Source organism: Rhincodon typus, chromosome 10, assembly GCF_021869965.1.
Source record: "Rhincodon typus isolate 14 chromosome 10, sRhiTyp1.1, whole genome shotgun sequence".
NCBI classification, from domain to species: domain Eukaryota; kingdom Metazoa; phylum Chordata; class Chondrichthyes; order Orectolobiformes; family Rhincodontidae; genus Rhincodon; species Rhincodon typus.
In genome coordinates this window covers 23,857,814-23,876,317 of record NC_063341.1, presented here as the reverse complement: position 1 = coordinate 23,876,317, position 18,504 = coordinate 23,857,814, and the positions used below count along the sequence as shown (strand labels likewise).

At 40.1% G+C, this 18,504-nt stretch overlaps 1 protein-coding gene across 6 annotated transcripts in view; it reads left to right on the top strand.

Moving 5' to 3' along the window:
* The window catches only part of soat1 (sterol O-acyltransferase 1), a 61,526-nt gene extending 47,149 nt beyond the window's left edge, over nucleotides 1–14,377 (top strand). For all 6 annotated transcript variants that reach the window (XM_048602036.1, XM_048602038.1, XM_048602040.1 and 3 more), the window contains exons 11-16: nucleotides 1,296–1,425; nucleotides 2,059–2,156; nucleotides 4,282–4,380; nucleotides 5,480–5,615; nucleotides 10,244–10,389; nucleotides 10,688–14,377. In XM_048602036.1, coding sequence (XP_048457993.1) covers nucleotides 1,296–1,425; nucleotides 2,059–2,156; nucleotides 4,282–4,380; nucleotides 5,480–5,615; nucleotides 10,244–10,389; nucleotides 10,688–10,744 — 666 coding nt within the window. In that variant the 3' untranslated portion in view covers nucleotides 10,745–14,377. The remainder of the gene's footprint in view (nucleotides 1–1,295; nucleotides 1,426–2,058; nucleotides 2,157–4,281; nucleotides 4,381–5,479; nucleotides 5,616–10,243; nucleotides 10,390–10,687) is intronic.
* The last annotated feature ends 4,127 nt before the right edge of the window (nucleotides 14,378–18,504 follow it).

The window sequence follows — 18,504 nt, the reverse complement described above, 5'->3', positions numbered from 1 at the left end:
CGGGGACGAGCTGGGCTGGTTTTGGGATGCAGTAGGGGGAGGGGAGATTTTGAAGCTTGTGAAGTCCATATTGATACCATTGGTCTGCATGGTTCCCAAGCGGAATATGAGTTGCTGTTCCTGCAACCTTCGGGTGGCATCATTGTGGCACTGCAGGAGGCCCAGGATGGACATGTCATCTGAGGAATGGGAGGGGGAGTTGAAGTGGTTCGCGACTGGGAGGTGCAGTTGTTTATTGTGAACCGAGCGTAGGTGTTCTGCAAAGCAGTCCCCGAGCCTCCGCTTGGTTTCCCTGATGTAGAGGAGGCCGCAACGGGAACAGCGGATGCAGTATACCACATTAGCAGATGTGCAGGTGAATTTCTGCTTGATGTGGAAAGTCTTCTTGGGGCCTGGGATGGGGGGGACAGGGGAGGTGTAGGGGCAGGTGTAGCACTTCCTGCATTGCAGGGAAAAGTGCCGGGTGTGGTGGGGCTGGAGGGGAGTGTGGAGCGGACAAGGGAGTCACGGAGGGAAAAATGTCTTTGGTGGTGGGGTCGGATTGCAGATGGCGGAAGTGTCAGAGGATGATGCGTTGGATCCGGAGGTTGGTGGGGTGGTACGTGAGGACGAGGGGGATTCTGTTTTGGTTGTTATTGCAGGGAGGGGGTGTGAGGGATGAGTTGCGAGAAATGCGGGAGACATGGTCGAGGGCATTCTCGACCACTGAGGGGGGGATGTTGCGGTCCTTGAAAAACGAGGACATCTGAGATGTACGGGAGTGGAATGCCTCATCCTGGGAGCAGATGCGGCGGAGGTGAAGGAATTGGGAATAGGGGATGGCATTTTTGCAGGAAAAATGCATTCCATTTCAAGCCCACCGACTCCCACAGCTACCTAGAATACACCTCCTCCCACCCACTGTCCTGCAAAAATGCCTTTCTACAATGGCACCACATTAGCCACCCCACAGTTTTCTGGCACTTTACTCGTGGCTGTCAATGATACAAATATTTCAGCAAGGGGCCCAGCAATCTATTCTCTAGCTTTCCACAAAGTTCTGGGGAATACCTGATCAGGTCTCTGGATTTATCTATCTTTGTGCATTTTAAGACCTCCAGGACCACCACCACCACTATAATGTGAACTCTTTCCAAGACTTCGCGATTTGTTTATCCAAGTTCCCTAGCTTCCATGTCCATGTCCATCTCCACAGTAAACACTGACGCAAAGTATTAATTTAGTATCTCACCCATCTGTAGTTCCATGCATAAACGGCCACGTTGCTCTTTTAATTTGACATTTTGGTTTTTCAGGTTCTGGGCTGTCTGTTTTATGCCTACTACATCTTTGTACGACTCTGTATTCCGTTGTTCCGAAATATCAGCAAGGAGCCGTTTAGCTTGAAAGTCCTCGTTCTTTGCATCTTCAACTCCATCTTGCCAGGTGTGGATCATACTTACACGCTGAAAGTGGAAACATCAAGCATAATGTAGGAAGTGCTTTTTCAGCATGATACAACGAGTATATTATTAAACAAAATCAAATCAGGGCACTGATGCAGTAATGTGTTTTGACCACACAAGCAAACCAAACCTACTTTTAAAATTTTTGAGCAAGGCATGTCAATTGGAAAGCATCTTTCATCTAGTACTGTACCTGTTAGATTACCCTACTGCAGGTTGATTAAGATGGTACTGATATCTATTTTAGAGTACTTAATTTCCTATATGTTGAGTACTCATGTGAAAGTTTAAGTGAGTCATTTCTGAGTCCTGCCTTGAGAATTTAGAGTCCAGCAGAGACTTTGAGCATATCGTTTTACAAAATGAGTCTGGTGCAGATATTTGAACCGTATTTTCATTGCCTGGAAAGGGTTGCTTTTTGCAACTCATTTGCCTGGTATTAATCACCTTTATATTTATTTTTTGTTTTTCTTTAGCTTGGCAGCTTGTGAAGTTTAAGGATTGCTGTTGAGAGTAAAACGTGAAACGGCAAAAGATTTAATATTAAGTTTTGTTTATCACAACATGGCTAATTTTTGGAACTGTCCTAAACCTCTTTCTGTTTGTGTTTCAGGTGTGTTGGTACTATTCCTGGCTTTCTTTGCATTCCTGCACTGCTGGCTCAATGCCTTTGCGGAAATGCTGCAATTTGCAGACAGGATGTTCTACAAGGTACCCTTTTAGATTAACTTCGTAAAAATCCACCATGTTTTGTTGAACTGCAGTTTTCATCATTCGTATCAAATGTTGCTTCTCTGGAGGGAATATCAGTGTTACTTAAGTGCCACTTCATTCACAATACTATTGAGCTTCAATAGATGAGTACTGTTGAGCTTCTGGAGTGCAATACAATAGAGCACAAGATGCAGTTGAATCACTTCTTCTCATGGTTAGTAAGTTTGTGCATGACACCCAGAGTGATGGTATAGTGGCCAATGAAGAAGATTATCTAAGATTACAAAGAGATCTTGATCAGTTGGGTCAATGGGGTGAAGAACGGCAAATGGAGTCTAATTTGGATCAATGTGAGGTATTATATTTTGATAAAACAAAGACAAGACTTAAACAATTAAAAATAGGGCCTTATGCAGTGTTGTAGAATAGAGAGACCTAGGGGTTCAGGTACATAATTCTTTGAACTTTGCATAATATATAGACAGGGTGGTTAAGAAGGCATTTAGCATACTTGTCTTCATTGCTTACTCCTTTTCTATATAGGAGTTGGAACATTATATTGAGGTTATACAGGACGCTGGTGAGGCCTCTTTTGGAATACTGTGTTCAGTTTTGGTCTCCCTGTTTTATAAAGGATATTATTAAGCTGTGGAGGGTTCAGAGAGAGACACCAGGAATGGAGTGTTTGAGTTATAAGGAGAGGCTGGATAAGCTGACTTTTTTCACTGAAGCGTAACTGGTTGAAAGGTGACCTTTATAGAGGTTTATGAAATAATGAAGGATATCGATAAGGTGAATGGCAGGTGTCTTTTCCCTAGGATGGGGGATTTCAAGACTAGGGGGCACATTCTCAAGGTGAGAAGAGAAGCATTTTAAAAAAGACATGAGGCATTTTTATTTTTTACATGGTAGTTTGTGTGTGGAATGAATTTCCAGAGGAAGTGGTGGATGTGGCTACAGTTACAACATTTAAGAGACGTTTGGATAAGTACATGAATAGGAAAAGATTGGAGGGTTACAGACTAAACGCAGGCAGGTGGGCCTGGTCTGCTTTGCGATTATGGTCGACTTGTACTGGTTGGATCGAAGGGTCTGTTCCCATTCTGTATGACTCTATTTTTAAAAAAAAAAAAATCTGTTAGCACTTCTTTTTATCTATCTCTCCAGACGTTACACAGGCATTTTCCATTTGGTGATGTTAACCAAGGTTGATGTCTACAGATGATGCCAACATTTATTTTTTGTGATACCTGTTTTTAGCAACTAGTACTAGAAAATCTGTTTATTTTTAAAACTGAAGACTCTTGCTTCTTTCTGCCTTCAGTAATAAAGAAAAAAGCGTGCCAAACCAAATCTGATTACAATATGGCATCCTGCAGAAGCTGGCACAAAAATACTGATGGTAGAATCTTAGAAAATAGGAGCAGTAATAGGCCATTTCAGCTTGCTGGCTATTAAATATGATCCTGGCTGAATACTCAATATCCTATTCCACTTTGTCTTGATAAAATTGGTCCCTTTAGCCTGAAGAACTGTATCCAGCGCCTTCTTGAAAACTTTTCAGTGTTTTGGCCTCAACTACGTTCAGTGGCAGAGAATTCCTCAGACTCACTTTTCTGGTGAAGAAATTTTTCCTGAACTCAGTAACTTCTCCTGAGCTTCCTGCAAGTGATAAAGGTGCTAGAAAGGATGAACTTTTCTATAAACATTTATGTAGTATATAGTTAATACATGGTTGGGATACAGGTGCTGATTTCTGTTTTCCAGCTTTTTTTTTGGGTGGTATTTTAGTGGTGCTGTCGAGTGAAGACTAGCAAGGTGAGGGGAGGGAGGCTAAATTAGGAGATAGACTTTCAGGGCAGACTGATCCCCATAACCAAACATTTTCTTCTGGATAATTATTTCATGTTGTATTAAATGAATTTATGCAGAATATTTGTTTGCAAGCTGTTTCCAAACACAAACTGGGAAAATTGTCTGCCATGAAAAATGTACCTCTAAATCTGTTAATTTGCAGCATCTTGGTGAACTTGCTGACTGAATTCAATTCAGTAAGGATTAATGCATGTGGAATTTTCCTTCATGCCATCAAATTGAATTTTCCTTCTTAATTTTCATTCAGGACTGGTGGAATTCCACATCATTCGCAAATTACTACCGAACCTGGAATGTAGTGGTCCATGACTGGCTGTACTATTATGCATATAAGGATTTTCTCTGGGTGAGAAGCTATTTTTAATCATTGGATTTATGAGAACATGTCCCTCAAGAGTTGGGGGGGGAAGAAATAAATTACACTTGTTGTAGTTTTTTAACAATAGCTGGCCCTAAACCGTAAAGCTTTCAAAAATATCATTTCAATGTTGCATCTTCAGGCAGCCTCTGTTCTGTGGTATGAAACTTTGGAAAACTACTCTCCGAATCAGGATTGGTTTAGAATCATAGAATCCTTACAGCCTTACAGGTGTGGAAGCAGGCCATTTGGAATCCATACCAACCCTCTTAAGAGCATCCCATGCAGACACCCCCTACATCTCATCCCATCCCCTGTCCCATCCCCCCCACAGTTACAATGTTTAAAATACAGGCAGGGGGGACTAGTTTGGCTTGGGATTACATTCGGCATGGACTGGTTGGACCAAAGGGTCTGTTTCTGTGCTGTATGACTCTGATTGTATGGATAATGACCATCGCTTCCCAAGAACCCTTCACTGAATAAAATGGCCAAACTGAAAAATACTGTCCTTATTGACGTATTGGTTATTGACATGTTGGTTATTAAATTGGACTCCATTTATAAGTAGTGAAAATGTGCATTTATACCTGATCTTGTAAAACAGTAAAATTCAGCTGAGTTAATTGAGTTACAAGAACTAAAACATTCAGAACAATATTAAAATTTTGACAGTATTTCAAGTCTTTTCGAATATATACACACATAATTTCAAAATGTATCTTCTAGTTTAAAATTTGTACAATGTTAGTTGAAAGCAGCAGACCTGGCATAGATTGGAAAGTGAGAGACAGAGTTCTTAGCTCTTCCATGTTATCCTACATTATTGAGTGATGTAGTGAATGGCATAGATTGTAATAGTGACTTGGGTTATCCAATGGAATCAAATGGTTTAATACTGAAATTAATTTGAATTTTGGGTTAGTGACAAGCCTTTGATAGACTTAACAGACAGTCCCTGGATTGTCTGTGATTTACGCTAGCCAACAGGGTTAATTACCCTCCTTATTAACTTGTTCATTCGCAACTCTTGAAACTTGAATTTTTCAAATGCCTAACAACCCTGTTGAATTTTATCTATTTACAGTTGTTCACTCACCGGTTTAGGGCCGCTGCTATGTTGTCAGTCTTCACAGTGTCTGCAGTAGTTCATGAGTATGTACTGGCAATTTGCTTTGGGTTCTTCTATCCAGTCCTCTTCTGTCTGTTCATGTGTTTTGGAAGTAAGTAGTTTTGTGATTTTTGTTTGAGCCTACTGTTCAGTCATACTAAGTCCTGATTATTTATCATTGGGTATGGTTATGTTAAACATCTTGAGGAATATATTATAGTAGTCTGTGGACTTAAGTTTATTCAAGTTTTTTTTTTTTAAAAACTCTGTCCTTGGTCAATGTCCAAGCTTAATAAACCCAACAACACTTTTGGTATCAGTGGGAATGTGACGCATCTCGGTATCTAAGGTTCAATTGTGCCATCCCAATTTTGCAAATTTTCTTATTCATAGTATATGGACATTGGTGGCTAGACCAGCCTTAATTATCATCCCTAATTGCCTTGATGGTGAACTGCTGTCTTGAACTTCTGCAGTGCTGAGGGTAAATCCACGCTGTTGTTTGGGTAAAAAATCCTAGATTTTTCCTCCTATGACACAAATGGAACAATTATATATTTCAAAGCCAGGAAGGTGAGTGGCTTGGAGAAGAATTTGTAGGAGTTGATGTTCCTATGAATCTATTGTTCTTTATTCTTCAAATAGAAATAATCGTGTAAACACAAACCTTTTGATAGACTAAACAGGCAGTCCCCTGGATTGTCTGTGAATTATGCTGGCCAACAGGGTTAATGGCCCTCCTGGGAGATGCTTTCGAAGGAGCTTTGGTGAATTTCTGTGCCTTTTGTAGATGGTACAGGCTGCTACTAATCATCGGTGGTAGAGGGAGTGGCTGTTTGAGGATGCCAGTCAACTGGGCCATTTTGTTCTGGATGATGTCAAGCTTCTTGATCGTTGTTGGAGCTAGTCTCATCTAGTCAAGTGAGATTCCTCACACATCTGACTTGTGTCTTGTAGGTGGTGAGCAGGCTTTAGGGAGTCAGGAGAGTTATTTGCTGCAGAATACCTAGCCTCTGGCCTGCTCTTGTAGCCACTATATTTAAATGGCTATTCCAGTTCATTTTCTGGTCTATGGTAAGCCCCCAGGATGATGGGGGGGGATTCCATGGTGATAGTGACTTTTCATGGGTGATGGTTAGATTGTGTCTTATCAGAGATGGTATTTTTCTGGTGTGAATGTTATTTGTCACTTGTCAGCCCAAGCCTGAATATTATCCAGATCTTGTTGCATTTGAATGTGGACTGCTTTGGTATCTCAAGTCCTGAATGCTGCTGAACATTGTGCAATCATTGGCGAACATACCCACTTCTGACCTTACGATTGCGATAGTCATTGAAGTAACTGAAGAAAGCTGGGCCGAAGACATGACACTGAAGAACTCATGAAGACGTGGCCTGGAGCTGTGATGACTGACCTCCAACAACTAGAGCTATCTTCCAATGTCTTAGGTACGACTCAAGCCAGCAGAGAGTTTTCCTCCTGGTTTCCCATTGATTCCAGTTTTGCTGGGGCTTCTTGATGCCACACCCTCAAATGTGGCCTTGATTTTAAAGACAGTCACTCTAAGCTCACCTCTGGAATTCAGCTCTCTCGTCCACATTTGAACCAAGGCTGTAATAAGGTCAGTAAGTGAGTGGCCCTGGCAGAACCCAAACTGGGCATCAGTGAGCAAGTTATTGCTGAGCAAGTGCTGGTTGATGGAACTGTTGATGATACCTTCCATCACTTTACTGATGATTGAGAGTAGACTGATAGGCAGCAATTGGCCAAATTGGATTTGTCCCTTTTTTTTTAATATGTACAGGACACACCAAGGAAGCTTTCCATGTTGGAGCAAATTACTGCAGATGCTGGAATCTGTACTGAAAATAACAAAATAACAAGCATATCACAGCAGATCAGACAACATCCATGAAGAGAGAGCAAGCTTACGTTTCGAGTCTCAACTCTTCATCAGAGCTGAAGTGAAGTGTCGAGGAGGCAGCATTCATGAGTTGGTGGGGGTGTGGGTGGAGTGTAGAGTGCTGGTGCAGAAAAGATGTTCATAGTTCAGTTTAAGTAATCTGAATGTGAGAATGGCAGAACAATGGTGTGTTTCCTGCCAGACCTGAGGGGACAGACAGTCCCCCTGGGGAGGGGAGAAAGGACATGATAAGCTAAAAGGGAAGAAATGGTTCACAATTTGAAGGTGTTGAGTTCAATATTAAGTCCAGAAAGCTGTAACCTGGTCTGAAGATGAGATATTGTTCCTCCAGTTGTGCTGTGATTCACTGGAACACTGCAGCATGCCGAGAACAGACATTGGCACGCAAGCTGGAGACTGTGTTAAAATGACTGGCTACAGGAAGTTTGGGGTCATGCTTGCGCACAGATCAGAGATGTTCCAGAGGCGGTCACCTAAATAGCGTTTGGTTTCTCCAATGTAGAATACATTGGGTGCAACAAATACAATACACAAGATTGGAGGCAGTAAAGGTGAAATGCTGCTTCACGTGGAAAGACTGTTTAGGCCCTTGGACAGTGAGCAGGGAGGAGATGAAAGGGGCAGGTGTTGTAACCTTCTGTGGTTACACAGGAAGGTGCCATTGGAGTGGGGAGGTGGTGTGGTGTGTGGTGTGTGTGATGGTGTTGGTAGTTGTGGAATGCACTAGGATGTCCCGGAGGGAAAGATCCCTGTGAAATGCAGACAACAGAGTGAGGAGATGATGTGTTCGGTGGCATTCTGCTGGAGCTGTCTGAAATGGCAGAGAATGATCCTTTTGAATGCAGAAGCTGGTGGGATGAAAAGTGAGGATAAGGGAAACCTGATCACGCTGTTGTGAGTGACGGGAAGGGGCAAGGGCAGAAGCATATGTGATAAGTTGGATGCGGTTGAGAGCTCGGTCAACAACAGTGGGCAGGATGGAAGAAGCAAGCCATGTCAGCACTACTGCTTTTGGAGTGTGGCATCATCCGAACAGATGTGATGTAGCTGAAGGAATTGGGAGAATGAAATGGAATCTTTGCAGGATGTGGGATGTGACGAGCTATAGTGAAGGTAGCTATGGGAGTCAGTGGCTTTGCAGTGAATGGCAGTGGACAGTTTATTCCCCAAAATGGAGACAGAGGTCAAAGAAAAGAAGGAAAGAGAAGCGCCAGAAATGGACGATTTGAAAGTTATAGGGGGGTGGAAATTGGAGGCAAAATGAATGAAGTTTTCATGGTCTTTGCAGGAGCATGGAACGGCACCAAAGCAGTCGTTGATGTACTGAGAAAAGAGTTATGGGAGGAGGCCAGTGTAGGACTGGAACAAGGATTGTTCCACATACCCGATAAAGAGGTAGGCATAACTAGGACCCCTGCGGGTGCCTGTAGCCACTCCTTTTGACTTGGCAGAAGTGAGGTGAATTAAAGGAGAAATTGCTCAATGAGAGAACAAGTTCAGCCAGGTGGAGGAGAGTGGTGGTGGATGGGCATTGTTCAGGCCTCTGGTTGAGGAAGAAGCTGAGAGCTCTCTGTCCTTGGCGTGCTGCAGTGTTCCAGTGAATCACAGTTCAAACTGGAGGAACAACATCTCATCTTCAGACTAGGCACTTTACAGCCTTCTGGACTTAATTTGAAGGTGTTGAACTCCATATTATGAACCATTTCTTCCCTGTCTATTAGCTTGTTACCATGTCCTCTCTTCCCCCTCCCCCATCCCTTTGGGACTGTCTGTCCTTTCAAATCTGGCAGGAGACGCACCATTGTTTTGCCATTCTCGCATTCCAATAACTTAATCTGAACTATCAACATCTTTTCTCCACCAGCACCCTACACCCACTACACACACCACCAACCCCACCCCCACCACCCCTCCAACTATAGCATAAATGCTGTCCTCTCCACACTTCATTTCTGTTCTAATGAAGAGTCACCCAGACTCGCAACATTAGGTTGACCTCTCTCCATGAAAGCTTTTCCATGTTGGGTAGATGCTAGTGTTGTAGCTGTACTTAAAGCTTGGCTGGTGTGTGGCAATTTCTGGAATACGTGTCTGTGGTACTATTGCTGGAATGTTATCTAGCTTCGTGGCTTTAAGTATCTAGTGCCTCCAACCATTTCTTGATTTCATGTGGAGTGAATTGAATTTGCTGAAGACTGGGGATCATTGGAGAAGACAGATGGATCATCTGTTTGGCACTTCTGGCTGAAGATAGTTACAAGTGCTTCAGTCTTTTGCACTGATGTGCTGGGCTCCCCCACCATTTGAGGATGGGGATAATTGTGGATGCTGCTCCTCCAGGGACTTTTTAATTGTCGCTACCGTTCATGACTGGATGTTTCAGGAGTGCAGAGCTTGCATCTGATCCGTTGGTTATGGAATCACTTAGCTATGTTGATCACTAGCTGCTTATGCTGTTTGGCATACAATTTGTCCTGTTTGGTAGATTCACCAAGTTGACACCTCCATTTTCAGGTACACCTGGTGCTGCTCCTGGCATGCCCTTTGTACTCCTCATTGTACCAAACTTGATTTCCTGCCTTGATATTAATGGTAGAATGGAAGGTGTATTGGGTCCATGATGTGAGAACAGTATTGATTATTCAGCAGTTCACTTGGTTGAAGCGTTCTCAATGATTTCTATGCAGAAGCAAACACAAGTTATGGTGGTGTTATTCTGTGTAGGTAGCTCATGGCTTGCATTTAATAGTCAGTATTTACTGTCTTGATGTTTTGAAGTTCCTGCTAAATGTTAATGGATATCTCCTCTTGTTAGTGGCATTCAATTTCGTACTGCATGATCGCCGGAAAGGTCCTGTCTGGAACGTGGTGATGTGGACGTCGTTGTTTCTGGGCCAGGGCATGTTGGTTTGTCTATATTCACAAGAGTGGTATGCCCAGCAGCACTGTCCCCTTACTAATGTAAGTCCGTGTGTGAAAATGAATTGGATGGGCTTTTTCTAATGTACTCAAATATTTTATAAGCGTACTGAAGATACAAGAGTGTGGGTTGCAGTTTGACTAGTTTTTGCAAACAAAGGAAGCAAAACTTCAAATAATTTAATCAGCTTTTTAGTAAATGGCAGTACGTTTATAGAGTGCTTGGTAGCTTCAACCATAGTGTTGATAAGCTTTACTGGAATCTCTTATTGTTACAGCCACATTAATATTCTCCAACTGTTGTTCTATTTTGAAAACAAATTGTATTTCATCTTTTCAGCCCTCTTTCTTGGACTTGTTGAAGCCACGTTCCTGGACCTGTCGCTTGCACTCGTAATGGATGTGATTTATGGGACATTTCGGTCTGAATGCAGCTGCACCTTTCATCAACCAAATGAATGTTTCTCCTACACCAGATAGTGCCTGCTTCCTGAACTGTCTTAAATTTTGGTCATCAAGCTGGGTGTTCTCCCAAGAATCACTAATCACAGGACAAATGCCAATATAGTGCTATACATACTGTGTTAAGCAACCACCATCTGCATCATAGATGGGAGGGATGCTCAAAGTTAAGTGACTGGAGGGGAAGGTGTTTTAGATCTTTAATTCACATTGATTCTTTCTTTCTTATCACACTCTTTCTTCATTCCCTCCCAAAATCCCCTATAGAAACTGAGGATAAATTAGACTTGACTACCGAATTGTAATGCCTTAAAGTGTTGCATATGCACAGAAAGCAGTTGGCAAGTGTATTATTTTCTTGTTTCACATGAAAATGCAAATGTATAGGAGGATGACCATTTCTTAGTTTAGCATTGTAATGTGGCACCATGAAGGTGCTAAGAGATAGATTAAAGGCCAGCATTCCATCCCCTCTGCGCATTCCAAACCTGCCAAGTTCCTTATCTCAGACAATTTTGGAAGGCATTTACGAACTTTCCATTGACAAGGAAATTGTTTGGTAAGCTGCTTTGATGTTGTCCACCTTTCAGCGTACCCCAAAGTACTGGTCTCAAGAAATGGCAAAAGTAATTGTGGCTGGAACTGATTTTGAGTTAAAAAGTTGTCAAACTTGATTGAGCTTGAAATATTAATTGTTTATTTGGCTATATCAAAAAAAAACTTGAAAAGAAGATATCACGATTGAACAATGTAGAATTTTTTGAATAGGTTTTTGGATTTTGCATGTTTTTTTTAATGTGCTCTCCGTGTCTTGCTGAAGACACTCACCCGAATTTCTGTGGATGTCTTTAATTTTCTGGTACCTCCCTGAAAAATCTTGGTCTGGATACTCAAGACTGCACACAGAACCTTGACCTGTGTTTCTGCTCTTGACAGTAAGATCAATTACTGTACCCTCATGGCCAGTCCAACTGAGGTAAACTGACTAATCACATTGGGAATGAAAGCAGGGTTCTTGATCTCTGCACATTAGATATTGCATTTACTGATTCACTTTGTAATTCTAACAAGAATAATTGACCAATATCAGAACAGTACTGTTGAAATTCTGGATGATTAACAACTTCACTGGCCACCTATTGGACAAGCATTCTATCTGATTTTGTCATAGGATTGATTATGCTCTGGAATGTTTTCTATGGTGGTGCCCTACAATAATCCACCTGATGTTTCTGCACTAGGAGGCCTTGACCTAGCTTAATCATACTTAGAGTAATTGAGTTTTTCAAAATGAAATTACTAAAACTAAGTTTTGTACTTGGATTCACAGTTAGAGTTGGGATTCAGAATTGAAAATCTTCGAGGTTTGATCATCTTTTTAATTTTGTCTCATTTATGTTACTCTAGTTGAAATAATACAAGAACACACTTGCCTGTTCCTGTCCTAATGTAGTAAAGGTACCAAAGCAACTATTTCAAAGGGCAGACTGCATCTTGGCTTTTAAGTTAAGGTGTCAGTATCTTGAATATTGGATTTGAACTATGAATCCACTAACTACAGAAATGTTAACCAAGACTGCTTATTAGAAGTGACATTTCATATACTTACTGTATTACATTTTCTGGATTTAGTCTGAATTTTGAAATCTTGGATTGGAAGCCTAAAAATTGAAATGGATGATAAGTAAAGTCTAAACACATTTTGTTGTGTCTTCACCCTCCATTCCAAAGCATGTTAACATTTTGATAGTGGTTAGGAGGCTTTAGGTGCAGAGAGCAGCAGTGTAGAGTCCATAAGAATGCTTTGCTTTGATTAATGAGGTCTGTAACAATTCCATAATTATTTCTCCTAAAAACTGTAATTCATACCTACCACTGGTCGGATACTTTGTTTTGGGCCTGGAACTACTTGTGGTTCTGTTACACTGCACAACTTCCTACTTGATACAACTTCCTTGTATTATTCAACTAGAAAAGGATGAGGAGTAGAGAAGAAAAGCACCTGACTTGCCAGCTCACCCAAGTACCTCTTGTTCGTTGTTAAGCAGTCCTTGGCAGTGTTTTTGGTAAACAAAATAACCCTTGTCTGCCCTCTTTCTTGACCAAAGGTGGCTTTCTTTCACATGATTTCTATGGGAAAATTAAAGGGACTTAAAAGCAATATTTACCGTAAAAGATTGTGGGGAGAAACTTTTTTCATCTGAATTTTCTCGCTTCTCCTGATTGGTGTGAAGTCTGTTTAGTGCCCAGCCAAAAGCAATGGATGGAGCTAGACGGACCTGCTATTTAATATTTTTTTTAATTACTAGAAATCCTCAGTTGAGTTTTGTAATGCATTTGCACATTTCTTTTGATTCTGCATTGAAAAGTCCTTCTGTGCCAATTTTTTTTCTCTGTGTACACTAACATAGATTATGAACTTTACTGGTTATTTCTTGAAAAAAGTACATTTATAGCTTTGTCAAGCTGCAATTGTTCAGGTTTTCTTGCTCTGTGAAACGTTCAAATTTTTTACCTGCAAAGGGATGATGAATGGATTCCAGGCTGGTGCTTGGAATTCTAATAACTGCTTCTGGTAAATCATTGTTTTTGCAACATGTGTCAAAATATGATAGATTACGGGTGTGCACTTGTTGTTCATTGTGTGCAGAATTACTTCACATTGAAAGGCATTTCAGTGGGAAAGGTAAAATTGGTTGTTCAAGACCATAATTGAGCATGTTGGTGATGATTTTCTTCCCCAAAGTTCCATATTCAAAAACCATTTATTCCATTTGTCAAATCAAATCTGGGATTTTTATTGGAAAAAGTAACTTAATCTGAATAGTGGCACATGTAATATTAGTGTTGACTGATTTTTATTTCTTTCGCCAACCAACAACCACCCGTCCACTTCAGAACCTTTCTTCACATGTGCTATGTTTATTCCTCTATAAGGCCTATGATGTTCTGAAGGAACTATTTGATTTGAGAGATGCCATTAAAGGTATCTAGAAGGCGAAGTGTTTTGAAGAACAGTACGTACTCCTTTATGTTCAGAGTTAAAACACAGAAATGATTGCATTTTATATCACAGTTGTTGATCCAAAGATGTATTATAAATGAGTGCATGTTATTTTTGGAATATCTGTTTTGAAGGATGATTGTGTCCAAGAATGGGATCTTGTGAAATATTTTGTTGCGAATAAATGTATGAGTAATTGGTACTGAATCGACAACCAGTTTTAAAGTGGGGTCTCTTGGGGATTTGACTGCTGTCAAAATGATCATTGTTTGGAGGACATTTGTTCATTGTTTAAACACAATTCCTGGTTAATTAGGGGAAAGATGAAGGGTTTGCTCAATGTACTGATCTTCCAACCCATTTGAAATATTGTAAGCCCATTCAGTGAGTAATCTGTCTATATTTTTGTTTTGAGCAGAAGTTATTTCAAATTCGTGTCTACAACAAGCTAGTTGATTACGTTAGGCCATGTCTTTTGGATATCACAAATTGTAATGAAGGATTCTATCCTGCCATTTTGGCATGTATTTTATTTAGAAAAAATAAATATTTTTAAACCTCTGATTTCCGATTGCACAGTGCAGAAAGAAAGTCTTCCAACATCAGATATGACACTAACTTCTACACCACAAAAAGTTTGGTTCTGTTTGTCATTTTAAAAACTCATCTTCCATTGAAAGATGGGTCCCATTTCCCTTTTTGGGCAGTGTAAAGCACAGTTCTGTACCTATCTGGGAAAGATTTACAAAGATGTTGCCTAACTATTATTTGGATGCTATTTGTGAAGAGTTGGAAATTTGCACTCTGCCCTAAAGCCTATCTGACCATTGCAAAATGTTACTGGACCATACAAGGGGATTGATGAGATACAAGTAACTGCTGGCATCTTGTACTTTGTTTTACTTCAAGCAAGCAACAATTTTGATCCATTTGTAAGAAGATGATGCACTCCAATTTGGCATTGTTGTGGCACAGTTTTCTTTCGCATGGACCCTGCAGTTGTGCAATTGCAACATGATACTTTTTGGAGGCTTGGTCTGGACTGGTCTGGGGCCAGAGTAAAGCAAGGCAAGTATCTTTTCAGGTCTTGCCATCCAAATTGCAGTCCAAATTTTGTGCTGACATAAAACCAAAATCACTTTGCACTGACCCCAAACTTGTATTGTGATAATTTGCTACATGGGTCTTTTCTTATGCAGTATCATTAGTTTGATATATCACTGCACAAGACAATTTTGTTTCTAAAATGCATTACCTTTTCTGTTAATATTTGAAGTAAAAAATTTGACCAAAGAGCTGCTGTCTCAAATGTTTAGTAATGGGTGCAGAATTATTTTACTTCTAATACTTCAGAGTTCAGAATGTTGTCTGCTCGTCTTTTTTATGGTAGCTTGTAGCTTTGAATATTGTCATGGCGCAACAGTAGACTAAGTTATCATGAAACAATGGAACCTAGATTTTTCTAGCAGCTTTTCATGACATCAGCATGTCTCGCCTGCATTACAGCTGATGATGCTGTTTTGTCTTAATGTAAGAAAACTAAAGCAATAAACTTGCACAAGCATGATTGCACAATTAACAATGAGGTACATGGGCAACTATAACAAATCTTGAATGATTTTGTTTTAGGGATAAATATTGATCAGGACATTAAACAAGACACGGCAGTTCATTAAATGATGCCATTGGATCTTTAAAGCAGGCATGCAAGAATAGGAAGAACCTCTGATGTTTTTGTTTGAAAAACAGCACCTTGAACAATGCAGTATTTAAGTGTCAACTTCAGTTTGTGTTCAAGGTTCTGAAATGGGGCCTGAATTCGAACTGTCAGACATGTGAATGTTACCAAGGCCAGTGTGAAGTTTTAACTGTTATAACTTCTAAGAGATCAATAACAAGCTCACTTTAATCGCAATCTTGCAGTATAGAACACCTACCACTATTTCACCCTTGTCCTTGAGGGTTGACATACTCTTGAATTATGTATAGAACTAAAAATAGGATGACGTTTTTGTCTTATTGCCTACTAGCGGAGGATTTATAATCCAGCAAAATAGTTGAACTTGGAACATATCAAAAATATTTCATTACCAAGGTTTTGAGTTTGTTCAGTTTCAGTAGCAAGTGACGTTGTGCCAGGGGTGGGATAACTGCATTTATTTGTGACATAGTGGGTTTCAATTTTTGTATGCAAATGTGATTGGGAATGGTGTTTCACTCTTCTGACTTTAGGTCTACATTGCATATTTTTAAAAAATCATGGAATGAGTGTCACAGCAAGGCTGGCATTTATTGACTCTGGAGATCCAACACTTTTAATGGCAGTCCTTGTCTTCCCAATGTGGTTATATCCATAATGCTTTTGTAGGAGGTGTTCCATGAACTAGACCCAAAGCAATCAAGGAATATTACTTTTTTTTGAGTCAGAACAATTTGCCTTCAAGTTCAACTTGGTGTTCCCATGTGTTTGGTAACATTCTTCTAGATGTCATGTTGTGAAGAGAAAAAAGTGCCATAAGCTGTTAAACCTTTTGGCTCAGTTCTCATGGTATTAAAGTGAGTTGTAGTTTGTATTTAAAACCTTACTCTTTCTTCTTGTTTAGGTGAGTAGTTTTTTTTGGTCACCACTGAGGTTAAGAGTGTGCTGGGAATTGCAAATCTATGCCCATGTTTCAGTATGAGCCATGGTCCCATTTTATGTAGACCATTCAAGAATGCTTCAAAAAAACAAAACCCAGATATACTTTATTTCTAACACTTCTGCTATGGACCAGACAAGACCCTGCCCAGAGTATTGTAAGGAGATGGCCGAGACCCTAACTTTTAAATTTATTCAAAGGCAAGTGTAAGGTGCAGTGTTCCAGATTTGATTCGATTGGTCGACCACTGTGCTTTCATCAAAACACACTTTATTCTTACAATACAGTTTTTAAAAAAACTGACAACTTTACTGTATTGAAATACTTAACAAGATAAAGTATTATTTAACCACTGATCAGCAACTGTTCCAAGAGAGGCAGTATCCCATAAATACATCCTTTGGCAAAAATGCAATCCAGCAAATCGGCTGTGCTTCTCACATGCTATCTCATTCCAGTGCAGAAAAAAGAAACCTACCCCTCCTGATTTTTTTTTTTAAGAGGGAGGCTCTCATTTTATGCAACAAGCAGAAACCTAACTGAAAGCAAAGCTAAAAGCCTTCCTGGTTCTGAGAGCCCTGATCCCACCCACCATGATTTTTTTTTTTGTTTCATTTTTTAAAAAAAAAACCACCCAGAGAAAACTCAAAGCTGTTTACCAACTGCCTGTCTGGAAGATTCATTCCAGTACCACTGTGGCAACACCTCTGCAAGAGAAACAGGATCAAACCTATTTCTCTCAAAGGCATTGTACTGTCATACTTCCCAATTGGTTTCCAAGCAAACAACATTTTCCTAACTTTGGTTTGACTTGTGCTTTGACTTGATTGAAATCTACTTCAGTAGTATTTGAATGAGTGATTATTGTGTTTTGAAATAATAGTTTTAAGGATAGTTATTTTGCACTGTTAACAGGAGAGGGGATGGCAGGACTGCCTCAAAAACTGACAACACAGATGTAAAGGATTTTTTTTTAAACTCTAGGAGCAATTAACTACTTGCTGAAGTGAGACTTAGCAATTTCATTGGTGCTTTTAGGGTCTTCTAAAGTAGAGTACCATGTCGGGGCCATAAATTAAATGTGGTTTAAAACTCCATTAATCAGCCTGAAATGGTTGTGGTGAGAATAATTTGCAATATCGCAACTAAGAATTTTGTGATTGCTGTTAAGTTTGAAGGGAAACCATCTGGGGACAAGAGACCTATTGGCTTAGGTAGGTGTAGTGGCACAAATTGTCAAAATGAGCTGTCTTCTAAAGAAAATTATGCAATGGCCAAAAAGGTCATATGAAGGGAAAAACTGCATGAAATTAATTTTTGAATCCATGCCTTGATTTTGAAGTTTATACAATGAGGTTGGAAACAGTGTGCAAACAGCTGGTCTTTGCACAGAAAATTAGGTTCTTCTGTACTTTAATATATTAGCTTAAAAATGAGCTAAATTATTTGCTGTTTCTAAAATAAAAAATACTCTTTGGGAAGATTTGGGTGCAGCCAGCAAGACTAGCTTTTGTTGTTCATCCTATGTGTCCTTTTTACGGATTTGATAGTGAAGGAACTATTATGTAGTTCCAAGTCGGGATGGTGTGTAGCTTGGAATCTGCAAGTGGTAATATTTCTGTGTCTGCTGCCCTTGTCCTTCTAGGTGGTAGATGTTGTTGAAGGAGTCTTGGTGAGCTGATGTAGTGCAACTTGTAACTGGTACACACTGCTGCCACTGTATTAGTCAAGCAAGCAAATGTTCAAGATGGTAGATGGGTGCTATTTATAAGAGCTGCTTTGCCCTTGATGGCACTGAACTTAAACGATATTAAAGAAGTTGCACCCATGTTGTTAATTGCAGCACGATCGCGCTGATTATTTATGTCCTGCTGTTAAATTCTTGTGATTGACATCAGCTTTCTTTGTAAATGTTTGAAAGCTTGTGGTGACTGTAGAAAATAAAGATTCTGTGACATTCAAAAGTAAGGTGAAGACAGTGGCCTAGTGGAGTTTGATTTTGTTATGTAGTTTCCAGACATTATCATGCAGATGGTCATAGGCAGATTTACT